General features: G+C 39.5%; 1 protein-coding gene across 1 annotated transcript in view; it reads left to right on the plus strand.

Moving 5' to 3' along the window:
• LOC124168773 overlaps positions 1–19,474 on the plus strand; it is a 136,407-nt gene that overhangs the window by 6,868 nt on the left and 110,065 nt on the right. The window contains exons 4-7 of the mRNA XM_046547064.1: positions 8,150–8,361; positions 8,472–8,608; positions 8,689–8,802; positions 17,122–19,263. Coding sequence (XP_046403020.1) covers positions 8,150–8,361; positions 8,472–8,608; positions 8,689–8,802; positions 17,122–19,263 — 2,605 coding nt within the window. The remainder of the gene's footprint in view (positions 1–8,149; positions 8,362–8,471; positions 8,609–8,688; positions 8,803–17,121; positions 19,264–19,474) is intronic.

Below are 19,474 nucleotides of genomic sequence, written 5' to 3' on the forward strand. Positions count from 1 at the left end.
CATTGGTAATCTCAGACGATGTAAAACTCCTATATACTCGTATAGAAACTAGGTCCCTGTGACGTCACGTGGAGTGGCATCGCATGGGCGCCAATCTAGCCTTTTTCAAATGAGGTTAAAATTGACCATTAGCAGTCGTCTAAACTGGGATTTCTAAAACCAAGTACATAATTTGTATATTATGAATACTCTAATGGTGGGTTACGAATCACAATCAATGCCATTGGTTTTCTTAGATGAAGGAAACTACCCTATTATCAAGTCACCTGTTACGCAAGATAAATATGTTTCCCAAAGAGTAACTATTCCCTTTATTTAGTTTTTTATTCGTCCATATGAACGTCAAAATTTCAATTAAAAGATGTTAAAACTTATATTTTGTCAAAAAGTCGACATTAAGCGGAAATCAGATCGGGAAGATAAAGCTGCATTTTTGCAACTTAGGCCGAATCTGGTATCTAGATGTCATTATGCAACCTGCATTACCATGTATTGCCGTCTTGTAGGAAGATGCCGTTTTTACTGTCAGATATCATCCTACGTCTTTTTATGCCACGTATTTGGCAGATATCATCATATTGGATAATTGAAATTCTTAGATATTATGGGTGCTTTCCAATCACGTATCTGTGCTGATCTGTTTTAAACTGTTTAGCTCAGAGTGTGTTCCAGTTGCAGGTGTGACGTCATCTGCGCTAAACAGATGGGAACACATCCTGCACCATTGTTCGTCTGCGCTAGTGTGTTTCAATCTGTTGCGATGTGAGCTAATCTGCGCTAGGTGATTGGAAAGCACCCTATGTTTCCAATGAGATACTGCATTATTTAACCTAAATCCAATATAAAATAGAGATTAGTCACGGCTTAAATATGCATGTGAGTGTGACGAAATATCTGGCTCCTTTGGGTCGTATTCAACTCAATCTGAGGCCACGGCAATAATTGGTTGGGCATTTGCGAAATGGCATGTACAATTATAGATAGTTAACATCATTTCTCTTACTTTGCAATTGCTTAACTATTGAAGAATCTTTTATAACTAATCAAGAGTCTTTTCCCGCCGCTGATCGCTGTCTGCATGCTAGAGTAGACATCCAAGTAGACTTGAGACATTCCTTGTCATAAAGTAAATAAAACAACTCCCTGTTTGCAAAGAGGATTCGAGAGGAAATTGTAATGCCGGTGTAGTCTTACATTAAAATGCAAATATCCTGGTGCTTTTGCGTCCGATTAATTTTTAAAAATAAAGATCATGGAAAACATCAAAGAAGTGTAAAAATCACACGGATAAGTTGCAACGTGGATAAACCACAGCTGGATAAACGGGAGTCTGCTGTACATATGTAATAAAAAGAAGAGGACCCAAAATAGATGCATGTGGAATGATGTATGGTAGGGCGGATTACACATTAGATTTACTATTGCACCAGCTTACTCACAGATGCTTATTTGTTTTGTATGTAGCTGGACAACAACTTAGATACAGGACCTCTCACACTGTACTTATGCAGCTTTTGCATCAGGAGGTCATGAGATCAAAGCTTTAGTTTGGTCTTATGTAATTGCACACCAAAGGCCACGTTTATTTTTTGCAGAAGTCTCATTAATAATATCGTATTACAGTCGACTTTTGTTATTACGATGTTCACGGCACCGTAAAACCGATGGTTCGTAATAACAAAGTTCGTGTGAATGTTTCTTTTAGGAATCGTCCAAAAAAAGTGCGTAACTTACGCAATTAAATTATGCGCAAATATATAAAAACAAGAAAAAGAACGCAATCGAGGGCTCACATCTTCCCAAATACAGTAAGCCGTCGATATACGAACTAGACTCATTCCGAGACCTTGTTCGTAAGTTGATAAACCTACAGTCCAGCCACCAAGAGTCGTCCGATGGCAGGCAGAATGGTCTAGTTTGGTTAGGATCAGGGATTGTTACCAGCTGTGTTAAGAGGAGTCACTTTACCCCCCCCCCCTTTTTCTTCAGTCAACGTAGTAATGATGATTTTCGTAGAGGGCAGCATGAAAAAAGTGTAAGTAACTGCCGCTTGATGGCAGCACTAGTAATGAGCGGCAAAAATGGATATTCAAATATGTCCCAGGTGTAATAGTAATTCTCACATATCCTGAAATACAAAACTTTTTGTTTCTTTTATATAAAAACTAATATGTACTCATTAAAATTTTAAGTAACATTTATTTATTAAAGATATTAAAAAGTAATGCATTTACAAAGCAAGACAACATTAACATTTGAAAATGTATGAAAAAGAGCACTGAAAAACAACATACATATTGTCACTTCAACGTCTAATGTTGGAAGCAATTTTAGTGAGAATTGCAATCTACTAAGGTAGGTAAACAAACTGACATTCCGGGATATAGAGAGAAGTATTGCTAACTCAAACACATTGAGCAAAGAACAGTTGTGAATGCAATGTATTAACAGGGACATGAGCAATGAGTAGCAATCAGACAGCTAGCTCAAACACTGGCGTATTAAGTAAAAGTCATTTCAACACAGCATAACCATGCAAGACAATTAAACCAACAGTGGGAGGCACTTCAAAACCATCAGCAAAGGACAGTTGTGAATGCAATGCATTAACAGGTGCATGAGCACTGAATATAAATCAGACAACTAGCTGTAACACTGACATAAGAAGCAAAAGGCAGTATACCACCTCCCATCTGAAATATGGACACCACACCCTGAAACACTACGATGGTGCTTCATTTTCACTTTATAAAAGTAAAGATTTATCACTTGGATCACGATAGCTCCTTACTTGGCAAGGGAACAGACTCAAAACGTGGTCACATGGTTATAACGGCATGGGAACACGTGGGCTCCATGAAAACCATCCCCTACTTCTCCCTCCCTAACTCCGTCACCTCTCCTACAGCTTTCGATACTTCTCCGAGATGGCGTGAGTGCCCAAGTTACCCAGAAGCCCCGTAAGACATCGCACCAGCTGGTTAGGATGCAAGGTTGCCTGGTAAGAAAGCGAAATGTCTACGTAACTTGTTAACAAAAGGGTTCTGTGAAGAAAGGAGCCGGGAGGGACGACAAGCATGAAGAACCCCTAAGGAAGAATTCCCTATTTTGGTGATTCGAAGAAAGGGATTGTTTGTAGTGATGGGTCGGTTCGATTCCTCGATTCTTCGATTCCTCGATTCTCGACCAAGAACCGGAATCGAAAACGAGTACTTGCCGAGGTGAAAAATCGATTCCGATTCCAGTAGTACTTCAAACAACAAAATATACGACCGCGTTTCCAACAGTCATTTGAATTTTCGCGCCACGTAATCGTAATGACAAAACAAATCTTCTTGGGATGTGCGAGTACTCGAAAATTCAAGTCGATCGAGTAGTTGGTACTCGACTCGAGCGTTTCGAGTAGCATTACGAATGTCGAGTCGAGTAGTTAAGGTTACAGAGCTTTCGAGGCTAGTAGGTCCAGCAATATGCCGGCAGGAAGCGCTATCATGAAACTCATGTAATAATGCAGTTTTAAAGCCGATAAGTCATTCTAATGCCTTGGCCAGGTAGTTTCAGCTTGCCGAATACACTATAGTTGTCGACGTGGGCGCCGAATACCTTTACGCGTTTACGCCAGCCGCGGCGGCCGATCGTCTTCCTACCCGGCGCACACTGGTCCGAAATCGGAAAAAGCTGGAATAAAGTTCAAAATGACCTTTTGGGGATAGAGACTTGAAACTTGGCGTAAATAATCATAAATCATTACCAGATATAGATTTATATGCCATTTTACATATATACGAACCTTAAGTGAGATACTGAGGCCCAAACATGACCAATTTTTCGATGCCACGCGAGATATCGTTTTTCCTCAAAAAATCTTTGAATTTATCCAATTGGTTTTGCGTTGGTATGAGTTTTATGGAATAAAAAACGCAATATTCCTTTAATCTGGTTCTTTGCTTATACTTTCAATGAATTTTGAAGATTTTGGCTCTCATCTGTCTGGTTTTACGACGCAAAATGGCCGACCCGTTTTTCACGTGAAATTTGACATAAAGTAGACATTATCTTTCGTTTACGAAAAATATAACTCGGAAAATTTGAACCACAATATAGAGTAGAGATTTCTAAAGAGTACTAATTAGAAATCTAGGAAAAAAAAAGTCTGCGACGAAGGAAATAAGAGCGATTTTTCAATCGCGCGTCAAGGCTCAGCTACACGCCGCGGAACTCTAAGGCTCGGTAACTGAGGCCGATTTTTCAAGTTTTTTAAAACATTAGTCTTGAAAATCGTCATTTTAAGCATGGATAATCGTCTTCATTGACTTAAAACACTAAACTGAGGATGTTAAAAAGAATTATGTATAAATCGACTAGAACATTTAACGCATTACTCGAGTGAAAATACTAAGGATTGGATATTTTTCGAAACTATCCCACGCATAAGAAATATGCCTCGGGTATTGAAGTAAAGTGAAGAGATTAAGTCAGCATGCTTAAGAGAGAGAAAAATGAACTGTTTCGATGAAAGGCAACAACCGATACCCTTTTTCCCTTTCCACCTTCGCCGAGGTGAGTCGCGCGGAAGGGGAAGTTTTGGCACCACAAGGCTCTTTTAGCCATTTTTATTACTGCGTCCGTCCGATGTGATATTCATTTGTAGCGTTTAGTTTCTTTCTTGAACTTAAAAAAACAAGAGTTTTTAAGGTTGATTAAACGACGTGAGAAGTATAGATTTTTTGGCTCTACAAAACTAAAGCTAAGTTCTTTAGTCCATTCGCTTAGTCACTTGAGTTCGATGAGGACTCAAGATCCATAAAGATGGATGATATAGTTTTTAATAAAAATTCCAGTTTCCGAAATCTTGCAATTTTGGTAGGAAAGTACTTGCCCAGTCACACAAGTGTGTATCAAAAGGCAATATTCTGCAGGCAGTAATACTGTAACATGGAGACATCAAAACCTGCTGGCTGAGCATGAGCATGCTAGTTTTTCTGCTTGAGAATTTGAAAGGGCCAAATATTACATGATTCATCTACATAGTATTTAATCTTTATTACAGCTATGAAAATTTCTGTACTCAGGGCTCTCCCTTGTAGTTTGGATACATATATATGGTCGACATATTATGAGTGCCAATATTTTAAAGTAATACCTATCATGTAATACCACTTTTCAGGTATTTTCTGTTTTGAAATTTAGCTATTATATTTCAATTACATAGTGATGATATGAAAGATGCTTTTGTCAACTGACTCTTTTACAGAGTAATATTTTTTAAAGTGGTTTTCTTGTTTCCTGGAATTTAGTCATATTTTTCTTAGAACCTATGGCACCAGAATCGATGGAATCGGTATCGGTAGAATCGGAATCGAAATATCAGAATCGGAATCGGGATCGGAATCGATAAAATTTTGGAATCGACCCATCACTAATTGTTTGTTTTGGTGGTTCAGGCTTATGTCGGTGCACCAAATGCATGTGACAACGTTGCATGACTAGGCGAGGGTGTGAGGTGCATTTGGGGAAAAGAGATTGGCTGTCATTGGACAACTCTCGCCGGCAGGACTATATGCTAGGCATCGAGGAGTCCGGTTATCCTGCAGAATGCAACACCGCATCACAATGATTACACACTCGTCACAATCACACTCCTAATTGTGACGAACTGATCTAGGTGAGCGTGCGACGCAGTCGGAACCGAAAACAATCGCTCTCCACAGTAAGGATGAACAGGTGAAGCGCTGAACAGTTCCTAACTTCTCACCAGGTTCAAAGATACTTTGTTCGGATTATGACCAAAGTGCAAGACCCTCTACGACACACCGTGTTGCGTCGGCCAAATCGAAAGGCGCCAAATTTGAAATTTTTTTAATGCTAGTCTCTTTGAAAGTTCGTAAATCGAATGGGCGTGGGAAGAGAACTAAGTGTCCGTCCAATTTACGAGTGGTTATGATTGAGTAACCATGATTCCACAGGAATGAAGCTTATTATGTGATGTTGCGTTTATACTGGAGAAAGAACCATAATTGATGCTCTTGGGCACATTACACGAGGAGAAATTAAACGTCGAGCAATTATTAGAAACTCAGTGTAGTGTACATGTGTACATACACCTAAATGCCGTTGCTTATTCGTGGAACTTCGTAATGAAGTTCGTTTTCTAACCACCAGGACTGGGACTGAGGTCCGTAATTTCGTAATAGCAAAAATTTTGCAATAATAATAAATTAAATGAATTTAAATGAATTAATATGGCAATTGCATAATGAAAGATAGATTAAAAAGTTAGCTTTGTTGTATTCCATACAGTATTTATTAAAAGACCGAACCGGTTTCAACCTCTTCATGTTATCAAGAAGTGAACAAGTAGATATTTAGACATGGTGGTATACATATATACTAATGTAGGGTCTCACAACAGCTGTGGTAACAGGTAGGGAAGGGGGATATTGGCGGAACTTAAAAGGACGGCGGTGAGTGGGTGATTGGGAAGCCATGGAAATGGGAGGAAGGTCATGAAGGAAAGGTAGGTGAACAGAAAAACTGCTGGTGGGTCATTGACTATACATATATGTATCTGAGTAGTGGTGAGGAACAATTATAACAGGGGGCAGCTGGGAATTAAGGCTGGGAGGGGTTTAGAAGCAACTAATAGCGGTGTGTGTGGGGAATGGAATGCCCACCAGGATAAGCGGTAGGTGTGAGATTATTAAATTGCGGAATTTTAAAGATAAATGGTTCAAAATGGATAGGAGTTTTACATTTTTATGAGGGATATGTCATTAAACCTTACACTATTCTATTAGTAATGTCAATTCAATTTAGTAAAATGGATTAAACTTAATAATTTCTCTGAGCTCTTGAGGGGGGGGGGGGGGGTTTATATCCCCTAAAACCCTCCCTCCCTGTGCCACTGGATTAGAAAGATATATAAGGCGTTAGAAGGGTCTTTTTCATTTAACACACAACTCTATTATACCTTCTGATAGGATAAAATTTCAAATTTCTCCATAAAATCCATTTTCTTTCCTTTGTCACAAACAGAATAGTTTCGGTGTAAAATCAGAGGAATGGTCATATTCTAAAAGATGTGTGGCAAACGGATTTGTTATCACAATTTGCAAAAGATTTACAAGTTTAGGATTTATGTAAGCTTATTTTTGTATGGTATTGTCCAGCATAAAAGCAATCACATGGAGTGGTATTACAATTCAATATACATATGTATGTAAGACCCCCGATGCTCGAAGGGGTGTCGCCGATCAATTGGCAGGGATTTTTGGAAGGAAACTCATAGGCTCCGGAGAGATGATTTTATTCACCCGTTGCATTATTCGCCGTCACACGTCTGCCTCCGCGACGTCCGTCTCCCAACGGCCCCCTCCGCTGACCTCCCCTCCTCTGACCTTCCCTCCTCCCCCTTCTCCATCCTCAGCCATCGTCTTTTTCTTTCACCCAGCTCTGCAGTTTCCCACGGGAGGATGGAAACCGCCACAGGAAACGAGAGAGTAAAGCGACCCGACTCTTCGCAGAGACAGAAACAAAGTCGGGAAGGAATATGAAGGAGAGTGTAGGTGATGGGGTGGGGGCGTGAAAAGGATGGGAACGGAAGTTGAGTCTGCTGTTTCTGTCTCTTACATGTATGTACTCCATTTTGTCACAGTTAGGATATCTGTCCTTTGAGTGGAACAACAGTTTATCCCGAGTCATGATGTTATAAAAAACACAATTTAAATGCATTTTTCTTCTGATGATTTTTCGAATGAACTCTTTCATTAAATGTATAGCCAGGAATAATGGTTGCAAGGATTCTCTGATTGATTCCCTATTAAATCAGTCATGCTGATAACGTGCCGTAAAAGATTCTACTGTTCTCTTTCCGATCCTAGGATTCAAAACCAAATGGGCAAAGCTACCCTTCTTCAATAAATTGTCATGAGGGATATGGGATAAAACTTCCATGCCAAAGGCCACTGTGCAAGAGAAAAAATGTGCACTAAAAGGTGTCCTTTAGTGGGAGTCTATAAGAATTTTGATCTCATAATTAAAGAATATCCTTCTGCCTAGGGAATAAAAAACTCCATAAGTCCGAGGTTTCACTGTATATGTATATGCGGAATTGGATATGATGATGATGACTTTTTTTTTCATCTCGCAGGAGGAATGCCATCTGGACTACGGCTAGTGAGATATATGCTCAGAAAATGCTGGAAATGTCTTCGAGTGCTTATTTGAGTGGGATTAGAGTTGAAGGACGAACTGTTCATGGAGAGATATTTTTGAATGTGAAAGGCAGAGGCTTAGTTTCTCTAAACAAGGAGTTATGCCGTAGAAAGTATGCTTATTTCTGTGAAGAAGCGTATGAAAAAGGTATTTTGAAAAATCTTTCCTAAATGTCAGGTATTTTTGATGCAATCAGTTATTTTATTGTATGCATACAATTACGTGTATGAATTTTTAAACCTATAATTTTTTTGCAGTTATCATCCATGAGATCAATGTTGAGAGGAGAATGAAACAGAATGAAGAAGCATTAATAGAAGCAGCAAGATTGGAATCTGACAAAGCACAAATGAAACGTGAAAATCTAACGAATCTTAAACATATTTTAATGGAAGTGAGTGTTCCCCAAACTTCATTTTGTGTCAGGGCTTGTTACTAATCATTGGTCACTCATGATTTGTTTTTCATTCACAGGATTTCATGAAGGAATACGTATGCAAAAAATTATTAAGACAAGAGAAAGTAGCTGATACTCTCAAAAAAATGCACCAGGATGTTGACATGAAAGGTCTGCAAGCAACTGATGAAGTAAGCACTTGTGCATTTCATGAAGTTAGTCCTAGGTTTCCAATTAGGTAAACTTTATCCAATTTAGCCATCACACTTATCTACTCTAAATTTGTATAGCGATTCACGACGACTTGCTGTGTCTTCAAGGGGGATCGGGTTGGTTTGGTGGTTATAGTGTTGGCTTCCCATTCAGATGGCCCGGGTTCAAATCCTAGCGGTGGCAGAGATTTTTCAGAGGCTGCCCAATCCCAAATTGAGTGTTTTGTGGAAGACACTTAAGCGTAGCACGCCATCCATTGGATGGGACGTTAAGCTGTGGTCTCCTTGGTGCCTTTCGTTAAGAGTGCTAAGGGTAAGAGTTGGGCTAATGCCAATGCCAGGTTTCCCTCCACCCTTCCCTCTAAGCCCTCCCATCTCCTCCCTTCCCTCATCACGTCAATGACCGTTGCTGTCGGTCGCCTCCTCCAAATACCATCCCGCATCAGTGTCTTCAACTTTATCATCCCTATGTACCCCTGATTTGATGTTTAATGGGACGGTATCTCTTCAGAAACTCAACTACTAATCAAATGAGTTAGTTACAATTTAAATGTTATTTGTGTAAACATGCATTATTAGTTTGGTTATAGGCCATTGGAAGTTATTTTTGAATGAAGGATAGTAAGTGATACATGGGAATCAGTGCTTTGGAATGTTGTCGCATTTGAGTGCTGTGAAAGACACTCTGCCATTTGGATTTACACTTCTGGTGGCCAGCAAGCAACTCTGATGTAGACGAGGAATTTTCTCTATCTGAAGTTTGTATGGATTGGCTTCCACGTTAATGGCAATAGGGATATGTACATCAAAGCTTTATCTCCCTCATTTCCATTGAATCAAAAATCACTTTTTCAGTGAAATTTCCTTAAATGTTATTACATTAAAAGTTACTTTAGCAAAACAATATTGTCTGTAACTTGAAATTTAATAATATTTTTGAATTTTAAATTGTCGCTAACCATTTTCTCAAGAACTTGTGAAAGGGTATGAATTTAAATTTCTGCTCAGTATTCTTTTAAAAGTATTAGCACTGCACTAATGAAAATACTCCTCTCCATATTGGAGTAACTCTTAATGGGGTAAAACTCATCGTTGGACCTCATTATGCCTTCTTTTTTCCCCCCACATAAACAGGCAGTGACGCCATGGTCACTTAAACTAGATAAAATACATATCCATCCAAAAAATTGCAAACCCGAAGGTCATTCCAAAATATTACAGCTTGCTGCTATCCTTCCCCAGGAGTGGGACAGTAGGGTGGCTTTGGGCCGGCATGATGTTCATGTCAGAGTACGAAGTCAACCACATTAAAATCATTACAATTAGAAACAAAATCATCCCGGTAAAATTCCCTAAAACGGAAGTAAAGGCAAATGAGGGAGGCGTAGAGTGGGCTTGACGAGGCAGAGAGTATCAGGGAAAACCTGGAATTGTCAGGAAAGTTTGAAGTTCTAGAAAAGTCAGTGAATCCTTATGAAATAAAATCTGAAGAACAAAGGGTGATAGAGTGGAATTTTTCCATATGATGGGAAATGGAATAAACAGTTGCAATTTTCCTGCAATATAGTTGTGGATAATTGCATGTTTATGTAAATAAATTCACATGAAAGTCAGGGAGAAACTTTGATTAGAAATTTTTCTTGTTTCACTGCCGATGCATTTATTTAAGGTTGCCATGTGTCAGGGAAATGTCAGGTATGTATTTCCATGCCTTGCTAGGGAAAATTTTGGCTTATTGGGAAAATTCCTCTTTAACCATTGAAATGATAAGATAAATTAAATAACTATTACTGTAAAATACATGAAATTATTATTTAAACAATCAAAACTTTACAGATTATGTATATGGAATAGAAATATGTTTTAGGATTATTATTATTGTTATTATTATTCCTTTTATTATCATTGGTTATTTATCAGTAATGATAGGTTTACATGAATCATTTTAATCTCAGAAGCTAGTCCCCATTACTATTTTTGATTTCCTTCTTCAATTTAGTCTATTACTCTTAATTCTGTCCTTGAAACCTGTTCTAGCTACCTTCCCACTCCCATAGTGCCAGACATCCATTACATTAGTGATCTAGGTTATTAGTGATCCAGATACTGCAGGTATTGTGCTAGTCTTATTCACCTTTACTTATTGCTTTCAGTGAACACTACTGTGCCACTATTGTTTCAATGTGTGTGAACAAATGTGTTCGGGGTTTTCGGAGGTTTTTAGTTTTCAGGTTTCCAATCTATTAAAGCTTTTTACGTTTTAGTGATTCAAATGCCCCACTTCTAATAGAAACAATATCTAAAAATTTCCCGAGGTAAATGATATTATTTTGCAGACTGAAGTTTCCAAACGTCAGTAAAATTGCCTTATATTCACTCCATTGGTATAATAATGAAAAAAAAAACTAAATATTCACATCAGTTTCTCTTGTTAAGAACTGAAAAAAGCTCATTTTCTTTAGCGCTATTTTTACTGTGCAAAATAATGATGATGCACATCAGAAATTCACCATCACTTAATTTGGCAGCTACATAATATTAAATCACCTGCTGTGATAATTAAAACTCATCATGTCAATTTTTGAGTTTCCACACAAAATTTGATTCACACAGAAAACTTCCACTTCACTGCCACTGAAAATTTAACAACTTCTTCAGGGTATTTAAACGACAAAGATTCCAATATTTCTTACAAGAGGAGACCACATACCTTGCTCTGCCTTTTTCAATGCCGTATTTTTCATGGCCTTCGGAATGGTGAACGCATCTCTGAACTAGTAGTGGTTCCGTTGAATGGGCCTTAGTTTGGCTGTAATTAATTAATTTTCATGCGGTACTTTTCACAAGCCGCGTATACTTCCATAATGTCGCGTCAATCTGCAGGCGGGTCAGGTGGGGTAGTGGTTAGCGTTTACGGCCACTTCCCAGGGGACCTGGGTTCGGGGCTCTGTGATTACTGTATATTTTGTTGTCTTCATTGTGATCATACGGTGTCAACTTTTTCATTAATTTTAATTGCAACAAGCGTAGACATGAGACTATTTTTTTATCATCATAATGGCATTTAGGTATTTAAGCAGTGTCATTTCAAACACGGAGGTACGACACTAACAAGGGTTGGTGTCCGCCAAAATGCTAATTTTTTCTTTGCTTACACTGATTAACTTCCACATTAAAAATGAAAACCACTCTTGCAAGAGCACATACCATTAAAGGCTCGCAGCGAGCAACAATATGCATACAGACATAATTAATAAGAACACAAAATGAATATAAAATGCCATATTTCTTGAACACTTGTAATTCACTTTACTCCAAAGGGAGTTTACTTACACAGTATCTATGTGCTAAAAGAACCATTTGGAAATATAATGTCAATTAACAAATAGGATGAAATAAAAGTTGAGAACCCTGGACCGGGCACGCTGGCGTATAAAATAAGTCAATATTCGAAAACCAAGGATTTCAACATTGTACGTAAATTCTGTGCTAGAATGGTTTCTGTATTCCTACAATGTACTTTGACTGTCTATATTGCGAGTTTTCAAAGTTCGAGGTATTGTAGCTAATTTTTTTTCTCAGGGTAGCTAAAAAGTTATTCACGGTTAAAATATCAGGTGAACCAAATAAAGCTCTGTAAGTGGAAGGTTGATGAGGGAAACCAGCTGGTTCTTTACTTGTTTTGAACTCATTGTGGTTTAGTCTCAGTTGGACTGAACCCTCACCTGTCTAACTGACCTGTTGGTTGAATTATTAGGTGAGTAATGGGTCATTCATTGTCCCTGGTCAAGGCTTCAGCTCTCAGTGATGAGCAAGTTAATCATGTTTATTATCACACTCAATAACTGCAATGGATTTAGTCTCTTGAAGGGCAGGAAGCCGGATCATCATTATCATAAATCAAATCTTATCAAACCGGATGATTACTTGCTTTTGCGCCTGGCCGTAAAATTTCCTACAAAAATGACTTCTGCACACCATATTGGCTAGCGGTTGTCACTATCATGCAAATGGCAGATGCCGTAAAGAATTCGCCGGACTATTAATGGGCAAATATCAATTTTTGCTGTGTTTTATAACATAATTTTGTAGTTTTTGTAACTTTTGCATTCGACATCAGCTTGGGCGACCATTTTCCCATTCTGTCATCATTGTCACCGCTGACGTTAGTACTCAATCGCACGGTTTTACTGTATCTAAAAGATTTTTCGACACTTGGAAGGCCTGACAAAAATGGTTACATAGTTGTAGCACTTGGAGAGCGTAGAACTTCGATTAGTCGCAACGTCGCGTGCTGCTGTCATCAGCTGCAGCGCACCAAACGCGTAGTTGGCCAGCTGGTGGTGTGCAGCGTCAGGAATTTTAAATGTCGGAATAGGCCGCGAAAATTTTATTATTTTTTCAAGAGTCTTACCTTAGTCATGGGTATGTTTTTTTTATCTTCATTCCTCGAACTCTTTTGTTGCAGCTCTGTAAGTACACAGGTGTCTAGTTATAAATCTACAAAGTAATTGTAATGGATTAGTTTTGGCTTGCTTTCTTGTTTTAAGTTTTTAATAGGGATGGGTCGAATAGTAGATTTCTCGAATTCGAATATCGAATTCAAATATCAAATCATTGCTCGAATATTCGAATACATCGAATTTCGAATACCTCGAATACTAAACTATGAATGTGAGAATGTTTGACTAGGTCGAATATGCAGCAGGAAACCCAAGTAATTGTGATTGCCTTTAAAGGATTCAAACAAGAATTTAGCTGATTAATGGAATATTTTAATTTTATGTAAGCAATAGGGTAGAGTCCTTCATTAAAAAAAACGAAAGGCATTGATTGCGATTCGGTACCCACCATTACTGTATTCATAATACACAAATTATTTGGTTTTAGAAATCCCAGTTTAGACGAATGTTAAATGGTCAATTTTAGCTGCATTTGAAAAAGGCCAGATTGGCGCCCATGCGATGCCGCTCCACGTGACGCCACAGGGACCTAGTTTCTATACGAATAGATAGGAGTTTTACATCGTCTGAGATTACCAATGCATGCATGAGGCACAGAGCTCAGGGAAACATGTCTTAGTAATCACTTATTAAAACTGGCTAAGGTCGGAAAGTTTTCTTCGTTTGATAAGGTAAGGTTTGGTAAGGTATCAGCGCTCTGAGCCTCGCGCAAGGTCACCTCACAAGGCGGGAGGGGGAACCAGAAATGCGTCACACGGACTTTTCCCCATCATTCCCACTAACGCGTCGCGTTTTCGCGCGCTTGAAATTTTTCACTTTTAATTTAATTGCGAAAAATAGATATCGTCCAATTAAAATCTAAAAGCGTTAAATACGTACTCCAGGAGTATTAATATTTCGATTTAGGAAATAAAAAATAATAGGAAAGCACCCTATTTGAGCATTACGCCAAAATGCTAAGCCCCCGTCGTATTTCTTCGTCTTTCCGGCATTTATTTTCCAGCGTAAAATGCTTAAATAAAGTCATAAATATGTCGTGTTTGGTCTTATTCTTTCTTAAATTACGCGCATATTACTAACATTTCAATCCAATAAAAGTGTAATAATAATTGCCGAAAGTCATTGTTAGACACCTTTCGGGCTAGTAGATGACTCATGCAGCAGTTGACCTCCAGAAAGGGGGAAATTCGAAGCAGGTAAGTAGAAAAAGGTCAGCGGGTTAGAAAAGGGGGTGGGTGCGAGACACGTTTTTATTTTTCTCGCGTAACTTGATATTTTTTTCGAAGCTAAGGTCTTCGTAATACGAACCCTGCACGAGCCGGGACCTTTTGTTAGATTTCGGAGAAGAGGAGAGCGTCAGAGTGGGTGAGGCGAATGCTGAAGGGAGGGGAATAGCAGATCGTGGGAAATGCGCCAATGTCACTATCCCGCGGCACTGAGTTCCTCCCTGTGGTAGTTTCATCTCCTGGGGAAGATTCAAAATAAGTGCTTGTCCTTATTAGCCACAAAGGACACATGGTAAACACCTCGTCTTATTTTTATCAAAAGATGAATGCGGGAAAATGGTCAGTGGGGGAGAAAGAATGAAGGGTGAAATGCGATTCTATTATTTTCCGGTAACTTTATATTTTTTCGAGGCTAAAGTCTTCGTAATACGATCCCTGCACGAGCTGGGACCTTTTGTTTGATTTCGGAGAAGAGGAAATCGTCAGATTGGGTGGGGTGAATGCTGAATGGAGGAAATAGCGGATCGTGGGAAATGCGCCTATGTTGCTATCCCACGGCACTGAGTTACTCCTGACGGGGGACACCTGGGATTCTCGGATTTTTTCACCCTATCAATTTCGGTTCCCCATGTCGAACTCTTTTCACCGCTCTAAACCGCGAATTTGATATAGTTCGTCAGCCTGCCTAAAACGGCGCTGCATGCACTAAACGACTAGAGTTCTCATTTTTCTGAGTCAACTACCAATGACGTGCGAGCGAAAGCGTATGACGCAAAATTCAATGTATTCGAGGTATTCGAGACGGTACCTTTGGCATAACTATTCGAGATCTCGAATATCGAATACTCTCTGGTATTCGAGGTATTCGAGTATTCGCTGATACTATTCGCACATCTCTAGTTTTTAACTCTAGTCACTGCAGCAGTCAATCCTTCAGTGTGATTGCCCTATTGGGTGTTGTCTCGGACATGTATGCTTACGCTCAGAATAATACTCACTCATGCACATATGCAATAGGGTAGTTTCCTTCATCAAAGAAAACGAAAGGCATTGATTGCGATTCGTTACCCACCATTAGTGTATTCATAATACACAAATTATTTGGTTTTTGAAATACCGGTTTAGACGTATGGCAAGGGTCAATTTTTATCCTCATTTGAAAAAGGCCAGATTGGCGCCCATGCGATTCCACTCCGCATGACGTCACAGGGACCTAGTTTCTACACGAGAGGATAGGAGTTATGCATCGTCTGAGGTTACCAATGCAAGCATGAGGCACAGAGCTCAGGGAAACATGTCTTAATAATCACCTATTAAAACTGGCTAATGTCGGAAAGTTTTCTTCGTTTGATAAGGTATTAATAAACCTTTTTTAAGCCAAGCGCTACCGTTCAGCAAGGTACTCAGCTATCCGCTAGCATCCTGCGACGTATCAGAGCTAAGCCTCGCCTCAAGGTCACCTCACCGGGCGGGAGGGGGAACCAGAAATACGACGTACGGAGATATTTCCCGACATTCATACTTAAGCGTCGCGTTTTCGCGCGCTTGAAAATTTTCACTTTTCATTTAATCGCGAAAAATAGATGTTGTCATTTAAAAATCTAAAAGCGCGAAATACGTACTCCAGGAGTAATAATCTTTCGATTAAGGCAATAAAAAAATAATAGGAAACCACCCTATTGGTCCAAATTTGCATTCAATCCATCACAATTTCATTGTATCAGAGATGGACGTTATAAAGTTTCAGAAGAGATGTTTACGGGATATGTACCACATGTGTCTGTCATCTTTGTCAATGACAATTACTGGCATTGTGTCTGGCCTTTCAGGTTCACGCAGCAAATTTACTAGTTTTATTCATTTTGCCGGCCTTGGTGGTGGCGGGGTAACGTTCTCGCCTGCCAAACAAGAGGTTGCAGGTTCTAGTCCCACCTGGGAAGGTTTCCTCTGTCCAGGGCATGGTCGTTTGCGTACGTTCACTTGTTACATTTGTTGATCACCCAGGTGTAAAATAGCCAATAAAAGCTGTATCCGGTGGTTTGAGAATAAAATAAAATTTTGTGGCTGTCGCCATTTAGCGATATGAAAAGTTGGATACAGGATTTGGTTAAAAAAATTCACGAATAAAACCACCATCATAAATAGGTGGATACAATTTGTTTTGCTGTCAAGTTTTTCACCCTTGTTGATAAAAATGAATTTAACTTGAAAATTAATGAATAAAGGTGATACTGAGTAGGATATGTTTAACGTGTGATAAGAGACTACCTTTTACTTTTCACACAGCTTGGTCGAATTCAACAGCACTGCATCATTTTCAGAAGGAGAGAGCCCAGCCCCCTTGAAAATGACACATTGTTGTTAAAATCAATCGGGGCAGTTACGAAGCTACATAGAAAGTGCAATGAAGTTTCTTTTAATATGTGTAATGAATATTACTTATTTTTGGGGATTGAGTTTGAGGTTAGCAATTTTTAACAAAATTTTACTTTCGAATCCACCTTGCATTTTTTTGTATTTTGTTTTGACTGGCAGTTTCACTTTTTATCATGCTGTATCTGCTTCGCATCTTTCATTTGATTTTAATGCTGAGCTACCTTTATTTTCAGGCAACTAGGAAGTTGTTGGAGGCAGAAATTTTATCTTCAGCCTCTAGGCCCCTTGGAAGGGCCTCATCTCTGAGAAAGGAAGGGGAGCCGGTGGACGTGAGCCCCCCCAAAGGAAGGGGTTTGCCCTTGGCCACCACTGGGCGGGAAAGGACACCGTCAGGGCCTGGCTCCAGAGCTGCGAAAAACGGTCACGGCTCACTCTTGACTCTACTTGATTCAGTCAGCTGCAAGCGAGAGGAAAGTATGGCCGATACAGACTTTAGTGAAGGTGGTCCGTTGAACATGATTCCTGCTGGGTACCCTATTGTGATAAACGAACCAAGCCAGAAGAAGAAAAATAATAATGGGAAAAAGGGATCTCCGTGCGTTGAGCAGCGAGTGGTGTTTAATTCTGATGCACCTCAGAAGGATGATGAAGGCGTGAAGATGAGCAGTGCCAGAAGACCAACCGTTTCTCCCCAAAGTAATTCTTCATCTAGCAGGAATAGGTCTTTGATTTGTGGGATCAATAATAATGTTAAGATGAGGGATGACTTTGTGCAAATGTGTCGGTTGTACGGCGAGTGTGGTACTGCTGGAGCCAGAGAAAGGTGTGAGGAAGATGAGGGTAAGGTTGCCTCACCTGTGGGCTCACGTAAAATGACACTGAACACCGAGGGAAAGTCCTCTCCTGAAGCTGCTGTGGCAAAAGTTGCTGGTTTTAGTACGACATCAGAAAGTGGACTTAAAGATCTAATTACATCAAGGTCAAAAAGTGATTTTTCCCCAGGAAAAGTGGAGATGCAGACAAATAGTAAAGAGGAAGCCTCTCCTGAAGTTATGCCCTCTCATGTGGCCAAAGATTGTATTCAAAGTGCGATACCTGAAAGTAGACTTAGACGTCTGATGCAGCCAAAGGGGACTGTTGCTTCCAACAATGTTGAAATAAAATCACATTCCGAGGAAAGGGCTTCTCCTGAAGCAAATGCAACCAAAGATCATAATCAGAGTATGAAATCTGAAAGTAGACTTAGAAGTCTGATGCGGCCAAAGGGGATTGTTGCTTCCAACAATGTTGAAATAAAATCACATTCCGAGAAAAAGGCCTCTCCTGAAGCAAATGTGACCAAAGATCATAATCAGAGTATGAAATCTGAAAGTATACTGAGAAGTCTTAAATTGTCACGATCAAAGGCGACAGTCACCACCAGAAATGTTGAAATGAAAACAATCTCTGAGGAAAAGGCTTCCCTTGAAGCCAATGCAACCCAAGATCCAACCCCGGAGGTAATGAAATCTCAAAATGGCCTTGGAAATTTCATGTCTCATTCAAAGGTTGCACCTGAGAAATCAGAGATGCAGACAGAGACTGCGGTGCCTATTTCAGAGCATATGGATTTTCATCCTGTGATGACAACTATGAGTGGTGCGGAGAGGATGCATCGAATTGCTAGTTTAAGGCAAAAGAGTGGAGGAAGTAATGCCAGCAGTAATGAAACGATCAGCTTTAAAGGGTCAAATATGTGTGAGACTGAAAATCTCGCCTCAAAATCTAGGAAAGAGAAAACTATTAATCCTTTGTTTTCATTGTTGGAGATGATTAAAAAGAAGAAGAATGTTGGTAAAACATGTGATGAAAGAACCCATATTGGGTGTGATCAAACGGATGTCGTTGTGAGTGGTGGCAATGGGCCTTGGCAAACTACGAGCATTCCATTTGATCCTAAGGATAGTGATGTGAGTAAGGATAATGAGTCTTCTAAAACTGCCAGCACAATTGGTGATCAAGAAGATATCGATGTGAGTCTTGAGAAGAAGGCTCCCAAAGAACAAATCAATGAGGGTGAGGGAATTAAATTTCCATCTAGTCAGAGTGTAAATGATGTCCAAGTTATAAGATTGTCACCCAGTGTAAATGATATTGCAAGATTGTCAAGCAAGAGACTGACTGAGTACCCACTAATTAACCAAGCATTTAGCATTCCTAGTCCCACCTCTGAAGCGGAGATTGGAAAGGAAAGAGGATTCCGTGCTGCTTCTCAGAAGAAATGTTCCATCTCAATATTTGCAGCTGGCGAGTGGAAGAACTCGAATTTGAATTGCGAGGAAAAATGTGAGACACAGCTCAATGAAAGTTCATCATCAGTTGAAGTTGATGACAAGGTAAGATACTTGGTTTTTACATCTCTGTGTCAGTTAATCTCAAATACCACCTAATCCTTACAGATTGTAATTTCAGAGGGTAAGTGCTTACGGAAATATGTTTGCTATACTTGGCTCCAAATATCTTATTAACGGATGAGAGGGTGGGGCTAAAATAAGGAGGAGGAGTCAGGTCGGAATCCCAGTTGGGGTGACCTTAAGCAGCCCTGGG

Source organism: Ischnura elegans, chromosome 12, assembly GCF_921293095.1.
Source record: "Ischnura elegans chromosome 12, ioIscEleg1.1, whole genome shotgun sequence".
Lineage (NCBI taxonomy): Eukaryota > Metazoa > Arthropoda > Insecta > Odonata > Coenagrionidae > Ischnura > Ischnura elegans.